We start from the raw sequence: 17,319 nt of genomic DNA on the forward strand, positions 1-17,319 counted from the left end.
TGGAGTACCTGGAGAGAACCCACACATGCACAGGGAGAACATGCAGACTCCATGTAGAAAGACCCAGGGTTGGACTCAAACCCAGAACCTTTTTGCTGCAAGTCAACAATGGTACCCACGAGGTATAATGCCTTTTGGAAAAAATAGTAGTATTGAGAACATTATGCATTCACAGCTTTTCGTTGTCACTGTTCAGTCCTGCTCAGCACGATGCCCAGTGATGATATGAGTTTATGAACAAAGTGAAGATGAGAGGAGGATAAGGAGGCAAGGCATTTATTTGTTTAGCTCATTTCAGTACAGAGGCAATGCAAAGTGCTTTACATGATTAGAATATAGGAAAATAAAACAGAATAAAAGCAAATAGGGATAAAATATAAAAACAAAATAGAACATGGGAGAATAGAAACTAAAAGCAAACATTAAAAACAGTTGGACTACAAACTTGAACCAATGATAATTCAGTAAAACAGTTTAACTAGAACAGTTAAAGGCAATCCTAAACAAATGTGGTTTTAATCTTGATTTAAAGGAACTCAGGCTTTCAGCATTTTACAGTTTTCTGGAAGTTTCTCCCAGATAAGTGGGGCATAGGAACTAAATGCTGCTTCTCCATGTTTGGTTCTGGTTCTGGTTCTGCAGAGCAGGCTGGAGCCAGAAGACCCGAGTGGTCTGGAGGGTTGATACGCTGATAACAAGTCTGTGATGTATTTAGGTGCTAATTCAGGGATTTATAGACTACCAGAAGTATTTTAAAGTCTATTCTCTGAGATACAGGGAGCCAGTGGAAGGACTTTAGAACTGGGGGGGATGTTCTCTACTTTCTTAGTCTTAGTGAGGACGCGGGCAGCAGCGTTCTGGATCAGCTGCAGCGATCTGATCCACTTTTAAAGGAAAACATGTGGAAATAATGGTTTGGTTGGTGAACAGGGGCAGATTTCTTACATTTTTGGGTCAAACTTGGTGACGGTTGTTTGGAGAGGACAATTTGTCCCCGAAAATAAAAAATCAGACTTGGACATGCTCAGTTTCTGGTACAGGGCCTTCAGAGTAATAGTGTCCAGAATTTTGTTTTTGGACTCTTCAACGTTGTTGCCCCAGTGTGCGCTTGCAATCCATGCTTTCTTCTTGGCGTTGTAGCAGCAGAATGCCGACCAGAGTGCAGAGGGAATGTTGACCCTGTTGTTGAGGAAGCTACCAGAGCTGGGTTGTGCTCCAGTCACCACAAAGCCTTCGGTATCACCATGGCTGTTGATGCAGTGCTTCTCCATGATGCGTTTGACGCACTGCTCCATCTTGTACCAGCTGCCCTGGTTGAAGGACGTAACTTGGGGAACGATGTTTGTCAGGGTAAAAGTCGATATTTTATCATCTAAGGTTGAGGCATAAGAGCTGGGAAATAAATGACCCCTGTCAAATCCTTTGTTATCCCTGTAATCTACGTCACCAGCCTGGTGGTCGTATTCCTTGTCTTTCTCTCCTTGCTGCATGTTCTTGTCTGCAGTTACATTTTCCAGCTGTGAAAAGCAGAATAATTGAGAAAGGTGTCTTTAGAAATGGACTCCACAAAATCAAGACATCCATATTGTGTAACTCAGCGTTTTCTTGTTTCTTCTCACCAGGCCTGAAATAAACATCTCGTTCCTTTTTTACTGGTAAAGTGTGAGTGATCCTTTCAGATTTAAACCTACCTGTGGTTCTATACTCCACCAGTTTTCGGGTTTCTTCGTGTCTACTACTTTAACAAACCTGAAAGCAGAAAACACTGGAATCTTGTTTTTGGTATCGTAGAGAGTGACAAATCTCCTTTGGTTCTCGTAGGTCTGGCATATGGGTTTGTATCGGTCCTGATCGAGGATCTCCCCATCCTTCAAAATGCCTGGAATATGTGGCGGAGTTTGGTCAAGGAAAAACTGGCTACAGTCCGACATCGACTTCACCACCTCAGCCAACGTGTGGACGGACAGGAGGAGGAGAAGAGCTGCAACTGGCAGGAAGCTCCGCACCTGCTGAGACGTCATCTTCTGAGTTTGTCCTTAGATCAGAGGAGATGAAAGATGGTAGATCAAAACACGTCATAATACAGAATCAGCATTTTTAAGAGTTGTCAATGATATCTTGTTGGCATGTGATTCTGGTACCTATACGGTCTTGGTTCTGCTTGACAGAAAATACAACCCAATCAGAATCAAGTTTACACTTAATTTCAACTCAATGTACTGACATTTTAATGTGAATGTGTGCGTAAATGGGTGGCTGACTGTGGTATAAAGCGCTTTGGTGTGGTCAGATTTGATAAAGAGCTATACAAGTACAACCCATTTACCAGTTTATAGGTTTGGTGGGAAACAAATATTTTTTTAATATTAGTATTTGTGCCCCACAGCTGTCTACTGAGAGCGTGTTGGGCATGCTCATTGTGATTTCTGATGTTCATTATTCAAACAAACGTTGGTGGGCAAATATCCAGGCGCCTCAAGAGGATTTAACTACTGAGCGTGTCAGTTTTCTGGCAGACATAGATATATAGAGACAAATGTTTGTAATGGAACTTTATTTGTAAGGGAATCTGTGTATTTTTACAATATTACTCTACATAGAACGATCCTGTCCCACTGATTATTGAGAACATAGAGCTCCACAGCAACATGGCGCCTGGCCCCACTGGACCCAAATGCAGAGACGCCACAGCTCCTATCAGCTAAGAACAGAAAATTAAAGGCACAGTTCACACAGGCTCCTTTACTGCGTGATCCAGCAAGATAACACACCATGTCTCAAAGCCCAAATCATCTCAAACTGGCCTCTTGAACCTGAACGAGAGTTCAGTGTACTTCTTAGTGTCCAGAACTCAGTCCAACCGAGAACCTTTGAGCTGCGGTGACACAGGAGGTTCACATAATTGATGTGAAGTCAATAAATTAGGAGCAACTGCGTGACATTAGGTCACCATGGACCAAATTGTCCCAGGAAGGTAACCAGCACCCAATGGAAATTATGCCTTTAAGAACCGAGGCAGCTCTGAAGGCAAAGCAGAGTCAGACCCTGTTCTATGATCTCACAAAACAACATGACACAAAACTAAAGAAATTTCAAATGGCAACTGTCTGGCTTTCAGAAACACTAAAAGTGGTAGTCAGTAACTTTTTTTAGACCAAGCAGAGGAAGAAAATGGAATCACTCAATTCTGAGGAAAATATGATGGAATCTCCTTGTAAATTTCCATCACCAAAACTAACACCTGCTTCAAATTAGACCTGCTTGTTAGTCCACATCTAAAAAGGAGTGATGACACCTTGGAGAGCTGAACATGAATCATGGCTCCAACACCAGAGATGTCAATTGAAACAAAGGAGAGGATTATCAAACTCTTAAAAGAGGGTAAATCATCACGCAATGCTGCAAAAGATGTTGGTTGTTCACAGTCAGCTGTGTCTAAAATCTGGACCAAAAACAAACGACATGGGAAGGTTGTTAAAGGCAAGCTTCAAGACAGAAAAGCTAAAGCAATATCTCTGAAAAACCGAAAATTCACAACACATGAGGAACGAATGGGAAGAAACTGGAGTCAACGTCTGTGACCGAACTGTAAGACACCGCCTAAAGGAAATAGGATTTACATTCAGAAAAGCTAAACGACAGCCATCATTAAAACTAAATGGACTAAATACAATTAATAAAAACTCTTCTTAACCCACTGTCCTCGCGCTCAGTTCCATCTCTACTCGCACTCGATCTGTGTTATGCCAAAAGATGCATGCCTGCCAAGATATACACCCCCTGTAGCGGGAGCACGTCTCGCTTTATACAACTGCATATCGACGAGGAAAACTGATTAAAAATGACCAAAGGAGCTACTTGTTCTTATATTAATGATATAAAAACGTTAAATTTATACCACTCGTGAGTTAAGTTCTGTTCCGTTTTAAGCCTCTTTCCTTGTAAGTTTGAAATGTCCCATGCTCCTGAATGCACCATAGCTTTCTGACGCTCACGAATGCATCACACTGGTCTGTGAACGCTGTGCTGTTTACTGTAGATGCACGTTTGATCTTCCGCTTAAGACAAAGCTTTGCAGTTTCAAAACTCACATCGGCTCTCACGGTTTATTGTTGTGTGTGAATGACAAGAGACCACAACAAATAAATCAGCCATACATTGGACAAAATCTTTGGATTTAATGTTCATAACACCCATAATTTTGTCAATCAATCTGCCAAATAACCACAGTTGTATATTTAAATGTTTTTATGTCATTAATATAAGAACAAGTAACTCCGTTGGTCATATTTTAGTCTGTTTTCCTTGCAAATACTGCATTTAGAAGGATGGAGGAAAAATGCTGCTGCCTTTGGCAGAAATTACTAAACATTATGGTGGGATTGAAGAAAAAAAAGAAAAACAAATAAAAAGTTTAGTATTTTTGCCTAAAATATTTAGTCTAAAATATTTAGTCTAAAATATTTAGACTAAAATATTTGAGTTACTAAGTACGTAAAAGGATTAGGGCCACTCAAAAAAAAAAAAGTCTACTCAATTCTGACTTTAATCTCAGAATTCTGAGAAAAAAGTCAGAATTGAGTAGACTTTTTTATTTTATTTTTTTTATTTTGAGTGGCCCTAGTCCTCTTCCGTATCTACGAGTTACTAAGGTAGGTGTGAAAAATGTTTTTGTCTCTTTTCTCATCATCATTATTTAAAGAACTCTTTAACACAAGGTAAAACAATGCGCCAAAGAGCAGAAATACATCAGATAAGAGATAACATCTCATAAAATGCTTGGTTGTTAAAATAGCAATAGGTTTAAATTGTGTATAATTAGCCTAAAAAGTAAATCGGAATATGGAATATGTTGACGTCTGTTAAATTCAGGTTATCTTTATTATTATTATTTCAGTTGACGTCTCCTGTTGACGTGAGTTCAGTTTGACTTTGGCGTCTGTTTAGTTCAGTTTGTCTGCCGTTGAAAATATTTGTTTATGAATTTTAAAAGTAGGCCCTCTGTTCGTGATTTTTTCAGTAAAACTAGCCTGTAAAATGGAAATATTTGGATGGATATTTTATGAATAGGCCTTTTTTATGAATGTACTGTGTTAAAAGAAATACAATAAATAAACATGTATTGGGCTATCAGTTGTATTTGAAACACGGCATTGCAGGAACACAGAAAAAAAGATGCATTTACTGCAGGGACCTGTGCGTGTTTGTGTGTGTGTGTTTGTGTGTGTGTGTGTGTGGGGGGGGGGGGGGGGGGGGCTTGGTTATCCTCACCTATTCCAAGGGTGGCTCACCTTCAATGAATTTGAAACCCCCTGTCCTAAACAGAAAAAAAACAAGATTACAGTGGGCTAAGGAAAAGCAATCGTGGACTGTGGATGACTGGATGAAAGTCATATTTAGTGATTAATCTCAACTCTGCATTGGGAAAGGTGATGATGCTGCAACTTTTGTTTGGTGCCATTCCAATGAGACTTATAAAGATGACTGCCTGAAGAGAACATGCACATTTCCACAGTCATTGATGATATGGGGCTGCATGTCAGGTAAAGACACTGGAGAGATAGCCGTCATTACATCTTCAATAAATGCAGAAGTTTACATTGAGATTTAGGACACTTTTCTTATCCCATCAATTAAAATGATGATAATGCAGCTTGCCATAGAGCAAAAACTGTAAAAGCATTCCTTGAAAAAAAACAAAAAGATGTAAGGTCAATGTCATGGCCTGCAAATAGTCCGGATCTTAATCCAACTTAAAATCTTTGGTGGAAGTTGAAGAAAATGCTCCATGACGAGGCTCCAACCTGCAAAGCTGATCTGGCAACAGCAATCAGAGAAAGTTGGAGCCAGATTGATGAAGAGTACTGTTTATCACTCATTAGGTCTGTGCCTCAGAGACTGCAAGCTGTTATAAAAGCCTGAGGTGGTGCAACAAAATACTAGAAATGTGTTGGAGTGTTCTTTTGTTCTTCATGATTCCATAATTGTTTCCTCAGAATTGAATGATTCCATATTTTTTTCCCTGTGCTTGGTCTAAAAAAGTAACCGTTACTGACTACCAAATTTTTTTTCTTGATTTCTTTTAGTGTCTCTTAAAGCCAGGCAGTTGCCATTTGAAATGACTTTAGTTTTGTGTCATGTCTGTTTTTTTTTCTACAAAATTTAACAACTAAATGAACATCCTCCAGGGCCAGTAATTCTATAATTATTGCCAGGGGTTGTAGAGCCAGAGTCAACTACCAAGTTGTACCCAATAAAGTGGCTGGTTAGTGCCTGCCATCTAGACAGAAGACTACAAAACAAGGAATCACTCTGGTAAACTCACAGAATGAACCAGAAATGGTTTTAATAAAACTATAAAAATAAATAGATTTCCTTAAATATTTAACAAGAGCAACCATAAATATTTTCTTTATATTTATGATTGGAGTAACAAGCTAATTTGTAATATCCAGTTATATAACTCACCAGTTTTCAAGAGACTGTCGAGACCGTCTTTGCTCTGCTTTAAGTGAAGAAATGAAGCACACTTCCTCAAACAGGACAAGAAGTTGTGGTCTAATTCTCTCGATAAGAAGATCACACTTCATTTGAGACGAAGTAAAACGGCTTCTAGGAAATTAAGTTTTTCCATTTCTCTTTTCTCTGAACTTCATGATTAATATTCTCAGAGTTGCTGGTTAAAGGGTTCAAAGAAATGTCCGATTTTAGAATCGGGTGGAAAAACATTTAGTATCGAAGGAACTTAACAAAGGTCAAAGATGTCACGTTCTTGATTTTATGTGTTTATGTGCAGTGTCATGGTAACGGATTTGGCTGCCAGTCAGGAGGCTTCGTGGCTTCAACCCATGCGACTCCGACTGAAGCCTTGCAGACATCGAGATGTTTCCATGATAACCAACTCCCAGTTTTGGTCCGTGAGGCAGACACCCCGTCTACTTTTAAGACTAATCTTAAAACTTTCCTTTTTGACAAAGCTTATAGTCAGAGTGGCTCATGTTACCCTGAGCTACCTCTATAGTTATGCTGTGATAGGCTTAGGCTGCTGGAGGACATCAGGGTCTATTTTTCTCACTCTACTGAGTTCTCCTACTGTTCTCCAGTTTTGCATTGCTTGTCGTCATTTCAGGTTTTATCTTTTTGTTCTCTCTCTTTTATCTTCATAGTAGGTACACCTGGTCTGGCGTTGTTAGCTGTGACATATGATACTAAGTTAAACCACAAATGAAGACCCTGGAGTTTAGCTGAAACTTATTTAATTGTCTTCATGAACATGTGGTGAAAAATAAAATGACAGAGAATATACAATATCAATGCATAGAGACTTACATACACAAATGAAGTGCTTCAAGCTCACTAAAGTAATATCCCGCCTGATATTGGAGTGCATGGTATCGGATAACGTTCCTTTACTGCTTGTTGCTTGTGAATCTTTGTTTTTCTAGCAACACCTGCAATACTGAAGTGCGTCACCGGAACCGGAAGTAGAATTTACTGACAATATTTTTAATATAAACTTATAAAGAGCATGAACTGTTCGTCCAAACAACTTCTAATCATTTTTTAATAACAAATGTTTTTAGACTTATTCATTTGACCTTATGAACTTACTTATTAATAGAAATGCCTTAAAGGGAACACAACCACTAATTAAGGCTCTCTGGAAAAAAAAAGTATCCCAAGACCGATAAAAAAAATAGCTATTTTACTATAAATGTGGCCCACTAACAGGTAAGTCCATCCACTGTGCTCCATCTGCCCTCAGTACTGGGTTGGGCTCCTTTTGCATGAATTCGTGCATCAGTGTAGCGTGGCAGTGGTTCTGCTGAGGTGTTCAGGAAGCTGAGGTTGCTTTGATAGCCAACATCAGGCCGTCTAATTGGCTCTGGCATCCCTCAAGTTCCTGTCGATGATACTTCATAGAGCTTCTCTGGGGTTTGCAATTAAATTCAATTCTCTTTCCAGACGATAGAAAAACCTTTAATCCTCTGTGTAAAACGTATAAAGTGAAGTATAAGCCAACCCACCGTCCCGCAGTGAACACTGCTCCACAGCTCGACTTCACAGATTCTCTAACTCTTAAGTAAAAACTCGGGCCAAGAGAAAGAAATACAAAAATGCTTTGTAAAAGATATTTATTTGAAAAAAAAAAAAATTTAATTTTAGCATGCGTGGGTGAACTTGTCCGTCATGAGAGCTGGTTGAGTGTCAGTGCATGCTGTCGGTTCATGTTAGCCGTCCTGAAACAGCTGATAAGCAGAAGTGGTCGGTGGACGGCTGCTGACACGTAGAGCAGCTTTCCTGTGTTAAAAACACTAAAGTACCGCGGCGCCGCAACAAACGGCACTTTGTGACAACTGTTCAGAGCAGCTTCTTTCTTTTCCTTCAGCGACAAGGAGGAGTCTGGGTAATCAGGTGGAGGGAAGAACGTCGTCCTCCAAGATGTCAGAGAGCCTGAGGCAAAGCTCCGAGAAGGAGGGACGCTCCTCTGGTCTCTGCAGACGGAGAGATAAAACAGAAACACATCAGGTTAAAATCTAAAAGGCCCAAAACACGCAATATCAGCAAACTTAGACACAAAACATTCAACGAGGCTTATCCTTTTACATCAGGAACCAGGGTCCATGCTCACAAAGAATCTTAACTAGAAGTAGCGCTTAGTGACGTCGGTTTAGGGAAAATCTTTCCTGAGTTCTAAGATTTTTCTAACAATTTTACCTCAGTGAGATAAACGTTATTCACAAAGGTCTTCAGAGAGCTCCTAAAGTGACAAAATGTTAGGAGTGAGGACTTTAAGAGTGTCTGAAGCAGGAAGATGGTGGAAATGGAGAGAGCTGATTGGCTCATCCACCACCTGAACAGTGGAGGAAATGAGCACATAAACCTACTTAACGATCATACAATTAATAATATTTAGACAAGATAAACTTTGTCATCCGCATAGAAGGAAATTAGCAACCTGATGGGTTAATCATTTTATTGAGGATAAATAAATAATAGTAAAAAATATTGAAGAATCATAAATAAAAAATTGAGAAATTTACAAAGAATATATATATATAAAAGAAGTAAGAAAGTATTTCCTGTATTACATGTTGATGTCAGGAGCCTGACAGGTGATCAAGAAGTTTGCTTGCGTGATGCAAACTCCTCACTTTTAAATCGCTGCACGGAGCGCTTCTCACTTTCCAGGCTGGTGTGTAAAAGCAGCTTCAGAGTCCGTGTATCTGCGCTGTGATCCAGGGACCAATTTATCATTCAACACGTTATTCTCCTCCCAGAGCTGTGAGCAGCGCTGCTGTCCAGTTCAGGTTTATCCACCTTTTTTCCTCCATTTCATGTTTGTCATTTTGTTTGCTTTATACAAGCAGGTAATTCCAGGAAAACGCTGACAGGTGAGTGTGCATTAATGTCAAAAAGATAAAGGAACTAAAAGACTGGCGAGTAAAAATAAATTACCAACTGAAAATATTGAGGTTATGATGTAAATAAGTTACGTTCAGGGGTGTAGTCCAGGGTATACGGTGTATACCCACCTTTTTTTCTGTCAACGTTGCATACCCTCACTTCTACACAGATTCACCAGTCTCCCCGTCTGTGTCACAGCACTTTGCTGCTCCCCCTTTTTTCTCTTGTAGCATCACATGACTCAGCGGCAACAGCCAATCATCACGCAGGCTCAGCCTGGCCCGCCCACTCAGCTCTCTCTCCACTCAACACACAGACAACCGCGCTGCTGCTCAGACGCAGAGAGACATAGAGAGAGAAAAACCCGAAGAGGTAAAAAAGTGCCGTTTGGCTATATTTCAATACCGCAAATTAAAGTAAGCTGTATGGTTTGTAAAAAGCTGGTTAAATGCAGTGGAAATACAACAAATTTATATAGGCACATGAAAAACCATGAGCAACAAACGTAGATCGACAGAAACGGAGAGAGGAGACGAAACTTCTCTCATTGCCCCGACAGAAAGTGTAATTAAGACCTTGAAAGAACCCAGTACATTCATCCCATTAAAAGTGTTGTTTAAGTAAGATAACATTAGCTAATCCTTTATTTATCCCACAAAGGGAAATTTATAGAATTAAAGCAACAGGCTGTCGTGGTTTTTAGGTGTTTGGCCCACATGCAGGCACGGCTGGGAGACAAGAAGCAGTTTAAGATGTTTATTTTAGACAGCAAACGGATTATAGTTCACGAAGTGAGCCACAGACTAGTAGGCTGCACACGGGTAATGGCTCACGATGAGAGCCACAAATGAGGAACAGAACGTCAGAGTTGGGGTACCGCAGAGAGAGAAGAGACAGGTTAGCGTGAGTCGGATCGGGGAAATATTCTGTGCTGCTATTGCTCGCTGATCGCCAAGAAAGATAAACCTATCCGGGGAGGATGAGTGGAAGGTCGGATCCTGCAGCACTCTGCTTTTCCGATTGGTTACAGTGACTGAGCGGTAGGTGGGCCTGCAGATGGAACGATAGCAGGGAGCCTGAGCAGCACCACAGCGGAGACGGGTTAAGAGCAGCTGAAGGAACCAGAGCGAATCCAGGGGACAGGGTCTCTTGTCCGGCTTGATAATACCAAGAGGGCTCGAGGGGAACGTCAGAGCAGAATCCGAGCAGCGGGATTCAGGAACCAGTCCTCAGCGCTCGAAGACACAACTGGTGAGTAATCCAAGATGAAGCAAACTATGAGAGACAGGAGACAAAGTTAGAACGAGGTTTCTGTGATGTCAAACTCTCAGGGACGAGGAACTGTCGTAGGACAGTAGCCACTAGGTGTACCATCACGGTTTAACACTCTGGCGTCCTTCAGCTCTCTGAGTGCTCCCTTTAAGCGCCAGCCTGGACTGCCACAACGAGCAGCAGGTGCGGGCCACGCCCACTAGTCAACTCAAGCCACCTGTGGGAGAAAACAGCACGGCCTCCAGAATCCTGACACAGGCAGGTGCACACAACACAGACACAATTACATAAGGATTGAAAGATATGAGAGGTGGATTGGGAAAAAAACACTATGGAGATTCCCAAAGCTATTTATATGGCACTGTATGAACCATAGACTTTAGTTTGCTGTGTCAGATGCAGTTGATGAGGTAAACTCGGTCAATCACTTCAAAACTTTTATTCAGAAGCTATATTCTCTGTATTTATGAACTCATAAATGCAGCAGCTGAAGCAGGCTCCCAACTTCTTCACATTGGCAGAATCTTGGATGTACTCTGGGTGGCCAGTAGCTTTCTGACTGTTCCTGCTGTTTGGACATCCCTGGGAGCTCTGGTGCAGTATTTTAAAAAAGGCTTACTGTGATGAGGCCCACCAAAGAGAGGCAAATGTACAGAGGTTTACCTGACCATGTGCAAAGTCCAGAAATTATTTGTGACCTTGGGCTCATGTATCTCCATGAACTATGTTTCCTGTCACAGGAGCTTCAGTCTCGTTAGATAACTCTGCTCAGAGCAGAGAATCTGCTGAAACGCTCAGAGTGATCTATTCATTTAAAGAGAGTCCAGGTGAAGAATATAGTGAGTCCTTTGAAGCAAAAAAACTGGGGAGTATCGGTCTACAGCACTGAAAACTACGGTGGCCGTGAGGTGCAAAACACTTCAACATTAGCGAAACACCTACAAACTTTGAAACACCTACAAACTTTAATGAAGCACAATTACAAAAGCACCGTGACATTAACGAAACCCCTACAACATTAACAAAAGTGCTACAACATTAACGAAAGCACTACAAACTTTATTGAAGCGCAATTACAAAAGCACTGTAACATTGACGAAACCCCTACAACATTACGAAAGCGCTACAACATTACAAAACCCCCACAACATTACGAAAGCGCTACAACATTAGCAAACCGGAAGAGGTACGTCCCAGTGGGAAACCTAAGACGTCGTTGATTGGACGACAGCTCGTTTTACTTTTGAACCGGAAGTTATTCTGGTGTGTGCTTCGTTTGAATGAAAAGCAAAGCAAGCAGGTCACGTCGGTCACGTCGCTATGTTTTGCTCAAACTGTGGAAAAGAGCTGGTCGAGCCGTCACCAAACTTTTGCAGCAGTTGTGGCAAGAGGCTTGAAGTTTGTCCGGAGGATACTCCACAATGTTCAAGTAAGTTAATAAGCATAAAGAAAGATTTAGATTTCTTATGGCTGTAGTAACTTGCTATCGTTGGTGGGTCCAGAAACGCCAATGTGTCGTTTTTTGTTTTGTTGTTTGAATTAAACAGGGGGGAAATGCTAGTCTACAACCATATTCACTCATATGTTTACTTAAAGGGTTATTATGTTATGATACAGGTTCAGATTATTTTTAGACTTTAGCCAAAAAAGTCCTAGATATTTTAAATATAAATGTTCTTCTAAAATAATACATGCAACAAATAATGACTTAAATTGTATTATTGTGTATGCTAGGTCATCAAATCAGTGTCAGTTTAGTGTGTCAACTTGGTTGCCTGCAGGGATTTTTAAGGTCCATCAGGTGTCAGTATTCAGTGACACAGTAGCGGCGCAACGCCTCATCGACCCATCACTACCACACCGTCTCCACTGTCATTTATTTGTTAATGCAATTAAAAGTACACAAATCGATATAATACAGCAGTCTTGTATTAGCAACATATAGTAAGGTCTGTTACAGCCGTGGGCACTACTTCTGGGGTAATTTGTGTCGTTCTGGTTCTTTTGCACTGCAATCAAGCTACCCACACTCAATTTTGAGTTGTGCTAGCCTTACTGCAGTATGTAATACATAACCTATGTTAGCATGAATGTGATGTGCAACATTTTTTATTTTCTTTACTTCTAGCACAACAGTCTGTCCCATCCTGCCCTACACCAGCCCTCAGCACCTTCCTTGAATACAGAAAAAAGAAAAACGAGGAGCGACAAAAGTATTCTCTTGGGAGAAAGGGATTAAAGCAAAAGGACAAACTTAAAGTTCGGGTAGGTTTGGTATGGCTCCGACCAAAAACAAGCAGCTTTTAAATAATACACTTGCTTAAAGAAAGTTCCACGTAGTAAAGCTATAGAGAATAATTGTTTAACAGTAACAGTAAACTATCAATTAATGATCAGTCAAAACAGTAAATTATCTACCGATTAATATTTGAGTAATAATTTTCCAACCATTCTGTTTGTATCCAAATCAGAAGTTCAAAAGTAAAATCTTGGAAATGACTCATCTAAATAGTTAATGGTTCTATTTGGATGATATTGTAATATAATACAGGAGTAATTAATAACAAAAAGCAAAAAAATTGACTTTTTAAAAAAAACATTGCTCAGTCTTCAACATATATCTACTTTTTTTGTTTCAGATAAATATTGGCTTGATGGCCATTCAGAAGAATTGTCTAAAGCCTCAACGTGGAAGAACTATTACTCTGCTAACAAACCCGGATGTCTCTCCCACACCTCTGCTCAGTCTTGCAGTTAAAAAAATGAAGGACTTTAACCAATATTTGAAAGATGGACCTTTCCTCCTTCTGTACCCAGATGGGACAGAGGTTATTAATATTCCTGGGACACAGACGCCTTTTACCCTTGCAGCCTATAAGGCTGAACTTGGCAAGCCCTATCAAAGGATATGATGTTTGCTACAGGTCTCGCAGCAATTCCACCAGCGGGCATGATGCCATCCCCACATCTGGAGTTTTTGAGTGACTCACCCTTTCCTGTTGCGAACACCTGTGCAAATACACCAAAATTACCACTTTCTGAATCTTATGCTGCTTTTAGGGCTAACATGGACTTTGGAATACAAAATGCTGCGGGATTCGGATGCTACTGAAAATTTCTTGGCAGTCTTGTTTTAATTCTGTTGCGATTCAGCTAATTTTGTTACAGTTACTCCATGGGCCAGACCATGTTGCTGTCTAATTCAGAGTGGCAAAACCTTGCCCTAATTTCTCAAAAGATTAGATATGATTTCCCTTATAAAGTGATAGTTTAGAAATTGCTATCAGCACAATCCCTTTGTGCAAACTATGTATTTTTGTTTTTGATGTTTTTCTTACCATAATTTAAAAGATTATAGCAAGACTTTGCCACCTAGACATAGCTATAAGCAATTTAAAAAAAAATAGATCTGTAAATGTAGATTTATATCTAGACTTGAATTAAGAGTTTAATGTGTGGAAATTTCATCTAAGTTCAGACTGAATGCACAATTTGGTGTATAAAAAAGTTTAATACACTTTGTTTCTGTTCTGTATAACAATGAGGTTTTATTTAAGAAAAATCAACAGGAGACAAAATATTAAAAGATTGGATTCTGGCTTTTGTTGTTCACAGCCTCGCTGTGTGTTTGAGCAATAAATACAGTTCCATAGCTGACTCCCAGTCTTGTGACTGCTGTTGTCCATGTTGTTGCAATGCTTGCTGTAGGTATTCCTCAATGTCTTTATCACCACACAACTCTGTCACCTGACTTGCTTCTGGGAAAACATCCAGATCGCTGTCCTCAACAGGAAAGCCACAATCTCTTGAACCATATCTGCAAAGTCAGAATAGAATTAATAATAGAATTGTGACACATATGTCACAATTACTTGGCAATTCCAATTACTTGTACTAAATATAGTACAAGTAATTGGAATTGCCTTTTTTTTTGCTGGCTATATGACTCGGTATAAGTCTGCAACCTGCATTTCCAGAGCAAAAATTGGCTCTGTGATTTACTTAATAGATTAAACTATGACATATTGACCTGTTTAGGTTTTTTCTCAATCATTTGTTCTGTGCCCCTGTGAGAAAACACTGGTCCCCCTGATAAATTTGGTGTGGAACCACCACTGGTGAGGGATGTACTTACTTTTGTGATACACTGTACAGTAACAGCTATAGCTTACTTGTACATAGATGTCTTAACTTGTACTAACAGCACTTACGCATTATTGTGTAATGTCAACCATTTTTTTCTATTTGTGAAGATGTCAATTACCTGTGAGGCAAGAGATAGAGTTCGTTTGGAATCCCACCAGGACATGATGCAAGTCTGCTTGGCCGGATCCTGTGGTTATTCCAGAGATCTTTACATTCATTCAGGTCTTTCTGAAGAACTCTGGTGAAGCAGAATCTGAGCAAGCACTGGTGCTCATGGCTTCCGTTGAAGTTTCCGGAGTCTCTCAAATCTCCAAACAGGTCCATCCAAAACTGAGACCTGAAGATACATAGAATTAGAAACGGTTCAGTTCTTTTTCATATTAAGATGATTAAAAGACTGTCCTTGTCCATGTCCATAACATTGAAAGCATGCTATAAATGTATGTCAAACAATACAGTGTCCTGCTTTCCACGTACAAAATAAAAAATGTATTGGATCTGTTGCCAAAAACAAATTCTAATTTGGAAACAAAACATTTGCTAAAGCCCTATGAAAATAAATGTTTGAGACAAATTCAATATGGCATTTTTACTGGCAATATGACAGCCATGTGACTGGCAACTTCATAGGCACTTCCTATGGAGTTGGCATGACAACAATAAGCAAACAACCTTAGAACTAGCTGCCACAAAGCAGTAAAACAGTAAAATTACGTTGCATCTATTACTCCATTACGATTTTGAGTACTCTACCCACCTATGTGTAATACTAAAATTAATATCACAGATATGTATTGTACTTAGAGCGGAACCAGCAAAAGTTGCTTAACTAACATATCGTTTAGGTGTACGTTACAAAAGTCAACAGAACCTTGTTTTTCACACAAAGAGTATTTACTTTTGGCTTTCGCTGTACTTCACATTTGAGGAAAAAAAGGACCCACCTTCCTCTTCGGAAAAAGGACCACCATGACTCGATGCGTTGATTCCCTGTGGATGATCCGTAACTATGGCTTGATGACCCGGCATAATAATCCGTATGCGCATGGCGGAGGGTACACTGTATTGCTGCCACAGTCCCGTTCTCTGTGCCGAGGTCTGTTCGTAGTCTCATTGGTATCACACCAATACTCTTGACACAGTTTATATAATGATGGGCAATGACAGAAGGATTGTTGTTTGTTGCTCCACAAACAAGCCACATCATTCTTCTCGAAAAACCATCAATGCATCCTGAGATGGCCAAGCCGAATGGCTTCAGTTTGTCGTAACCGTCTACATGCCATATGTAATTGGGTCCCATAGAGTGATACGTGCGTCTTGTAAATCTCCGGCGAGTCCTCAGTGCGATGCCTTGAGGATTCAGCTGCCTTAGCAGTCTCATTACAACATCACGTTTGACACGCAGGTTGTGTTTTTGTTTGAGAACTTGCCACATGGTCCGGTAGCCAAATAATTGCCCTGGTCCTCTCAGCTCGGTCATAATGGCACGCCTCACTTCCGAAAGAGGAGAGTAGTTACCTCTTCTACGCAGCCCTCCTTCTTTCAAATGAGTCTTTAGTGAACGCAAACTAACTGACACTCCGTGGTTGGTCCGGAGCATGTCCAGTATCACGTCATATGTATGTCCTGACTCAAAATACTCTGCAATAGTAGTAGACAGGTTTGGATCACCAAGAATGTTCATGTTTTTAAAAAACACGTTAAACCCAGAATAACTTCCGGTTCAAAAGTAAAACGAGCTGTCGTCCAATCAACGACGTCTTAGGTTTCCCACTGGGACGTACCTCTTCCGGTTTGCTAATGTTGTAGCGCTTTCGTAATGTTGTGGGGGTTTTGTAATGTTGTAGCGCTTTCGTAATGTTGTAGGGGTTTCGTCAATGTTACAGTGCTTTTGTAATTGCGCTTCAATAAAGTTTGTAGTGCTTTCGTTAATGTTGTAGCACTTTTGTTAATGTTGTAGGGGTTTCGTTAATGTCACGGTGCTTTTGTAATTGTGCTTCATTAAAGTTTGTAGGTGTTTCAAAGTTTGTAGGTGTTTCGCTAATGTTGAAGTGTTTTGCACCTCACGGCCACCGTAGAAAACAAAAGCAAAGCGGAAGTCCATCAATCCAGACCAGTTCTTACAAAGCCTTGTGAACAATCTGGAGATACGCTTGTCCTTCCAAGATGATATCATCAAAGCCTCATCTGACATCATCAATGAATAGTATTTATAATGAATAATATTGATTGTTATAATAAAACAAGAAAAGAATAATGGTTAATCAAGTGTTTGGTCAGTGTAAACGCCCAAGAGGTGTTGAGTTCTACTGATCAACTTTAAAATATTTCATGACTGCATGTAAGAGAAATGTTTAATTGAGCTATACTGAGAGAAATTAAGTTTATATTAAGGTAGATTTACAACTCATGTTGGGAAGCTATTTATAAGTGTTTTTTTTTCTTTTCCGGTTGATATACCATGATTGTTAAAGAAATCTTGTGTGTTAT

At 40.1% G+C, this 17,319-nt stretch overlaps 2 protein-coding genes and 1 long non-coding RNA gene across 3 annotated transcripts in view; 1 reads left to right on the forward strand and 2 right to left on the reverse strand.

The window, feature by feature from the left end:
* LOC105919681 (endonuclease domain-containing 1 protein-like) overlaps positions 1-6,885 on the reverse strand; it is a 36,562-nt gene extending 29,677 nt beyond the window's left edge. Inside the window, exons 1-2 of the mRNA XM_036146739.1 lie at positions 6,469-6,885; positions 5,292-5,317 (exon numbers count right to left, since the gene is read on the reverse strand). Coding sequence (XP_036002632.1) covers positions 5,292-5,317; positions 6,469-6,590 — 148 coding nt within the window. The 5' untranslated portion in view covers positions 6,591-6,885. The remainder of the gene's footprint in view (positions 1-5,291; positions 5,318-6,468) is intronic.
* A 5,104-nt stretch (positions 6,886-11,989) lies between these two features.
* On the forward strand, positions 11,990-14,337 carry LOC118565773. Its single transcript, XR_004932597.1, has 3 exons — positions 11,990-12,109; positions 12,809-12,945; positions 13,320-14,337. It is a non-coding gene; the product is annotated as an uncharacterized LOC118565773 (long non-coding RNA).
* LOC118565772 lies at positions 14,264-16,901 on the reverse strand. The gene is made up of 3 exons (XM_036146740.1): positions 15,771-16,901; positions 14,945-15,163; positions 14,264-14,497 (listed from the first exon to the last, which is right to left on the reverse strand). The coding sequence occupies exons 1-3, from the start codon at positions 16,511-16,513 to the stop codon at positions 14,290-14,292; spliced, it is 1,170 nt and encodes a 389-aa protein (XP_036002633.1). The 5' UTR covers positions 16,514-16,901; the 3' UTR covers positions 14,264-14,289.
* Positions 16,902-17,319: the final 418 nt, after the last annotated feature.

The sequence above is a fragment of the Fundulus heteroclitus genome, chromosome 14 (genome assembly GCF_011125445.2).
Source record: "Fundulus heteroclitus isolate FHET01 chromosome 14, MU-UCD_Fhet_4.1, whole genome shotgun sequence".
NCBI classification, from domain to species: Eukaryota; Metazoa; Chordata; class Actinopteri; order Cyprinodontiformes; family Fundulidae; genus Fundulus; species Fundulus heteroclitus.

Bases quoted from the DNA above. Each gene is read 5' to 3' on its own strand.
- LOC118565772 (XM_036146740.1), bottom strand. From the start codon at position 16,513: ATGAACATTCTTGGTGATCCAAACCTGTCTACTACTATTGCAGAGTAT. The intron at 15,164-15,770 runs GTGGGTCCTTTT...ATGTATCTTCAG, and splicing joins TCCTTTTTCCGAAGAGGAAG to GTCTCAGTTTTGGATGGACC. The intron at 14,498-14,944 runs GTAATTGACATC...CTGACTTTGCAG, and splicing joins CTCTATCTCTTGCCTCACAG to ATATGGTTCAAGAGATTGTG.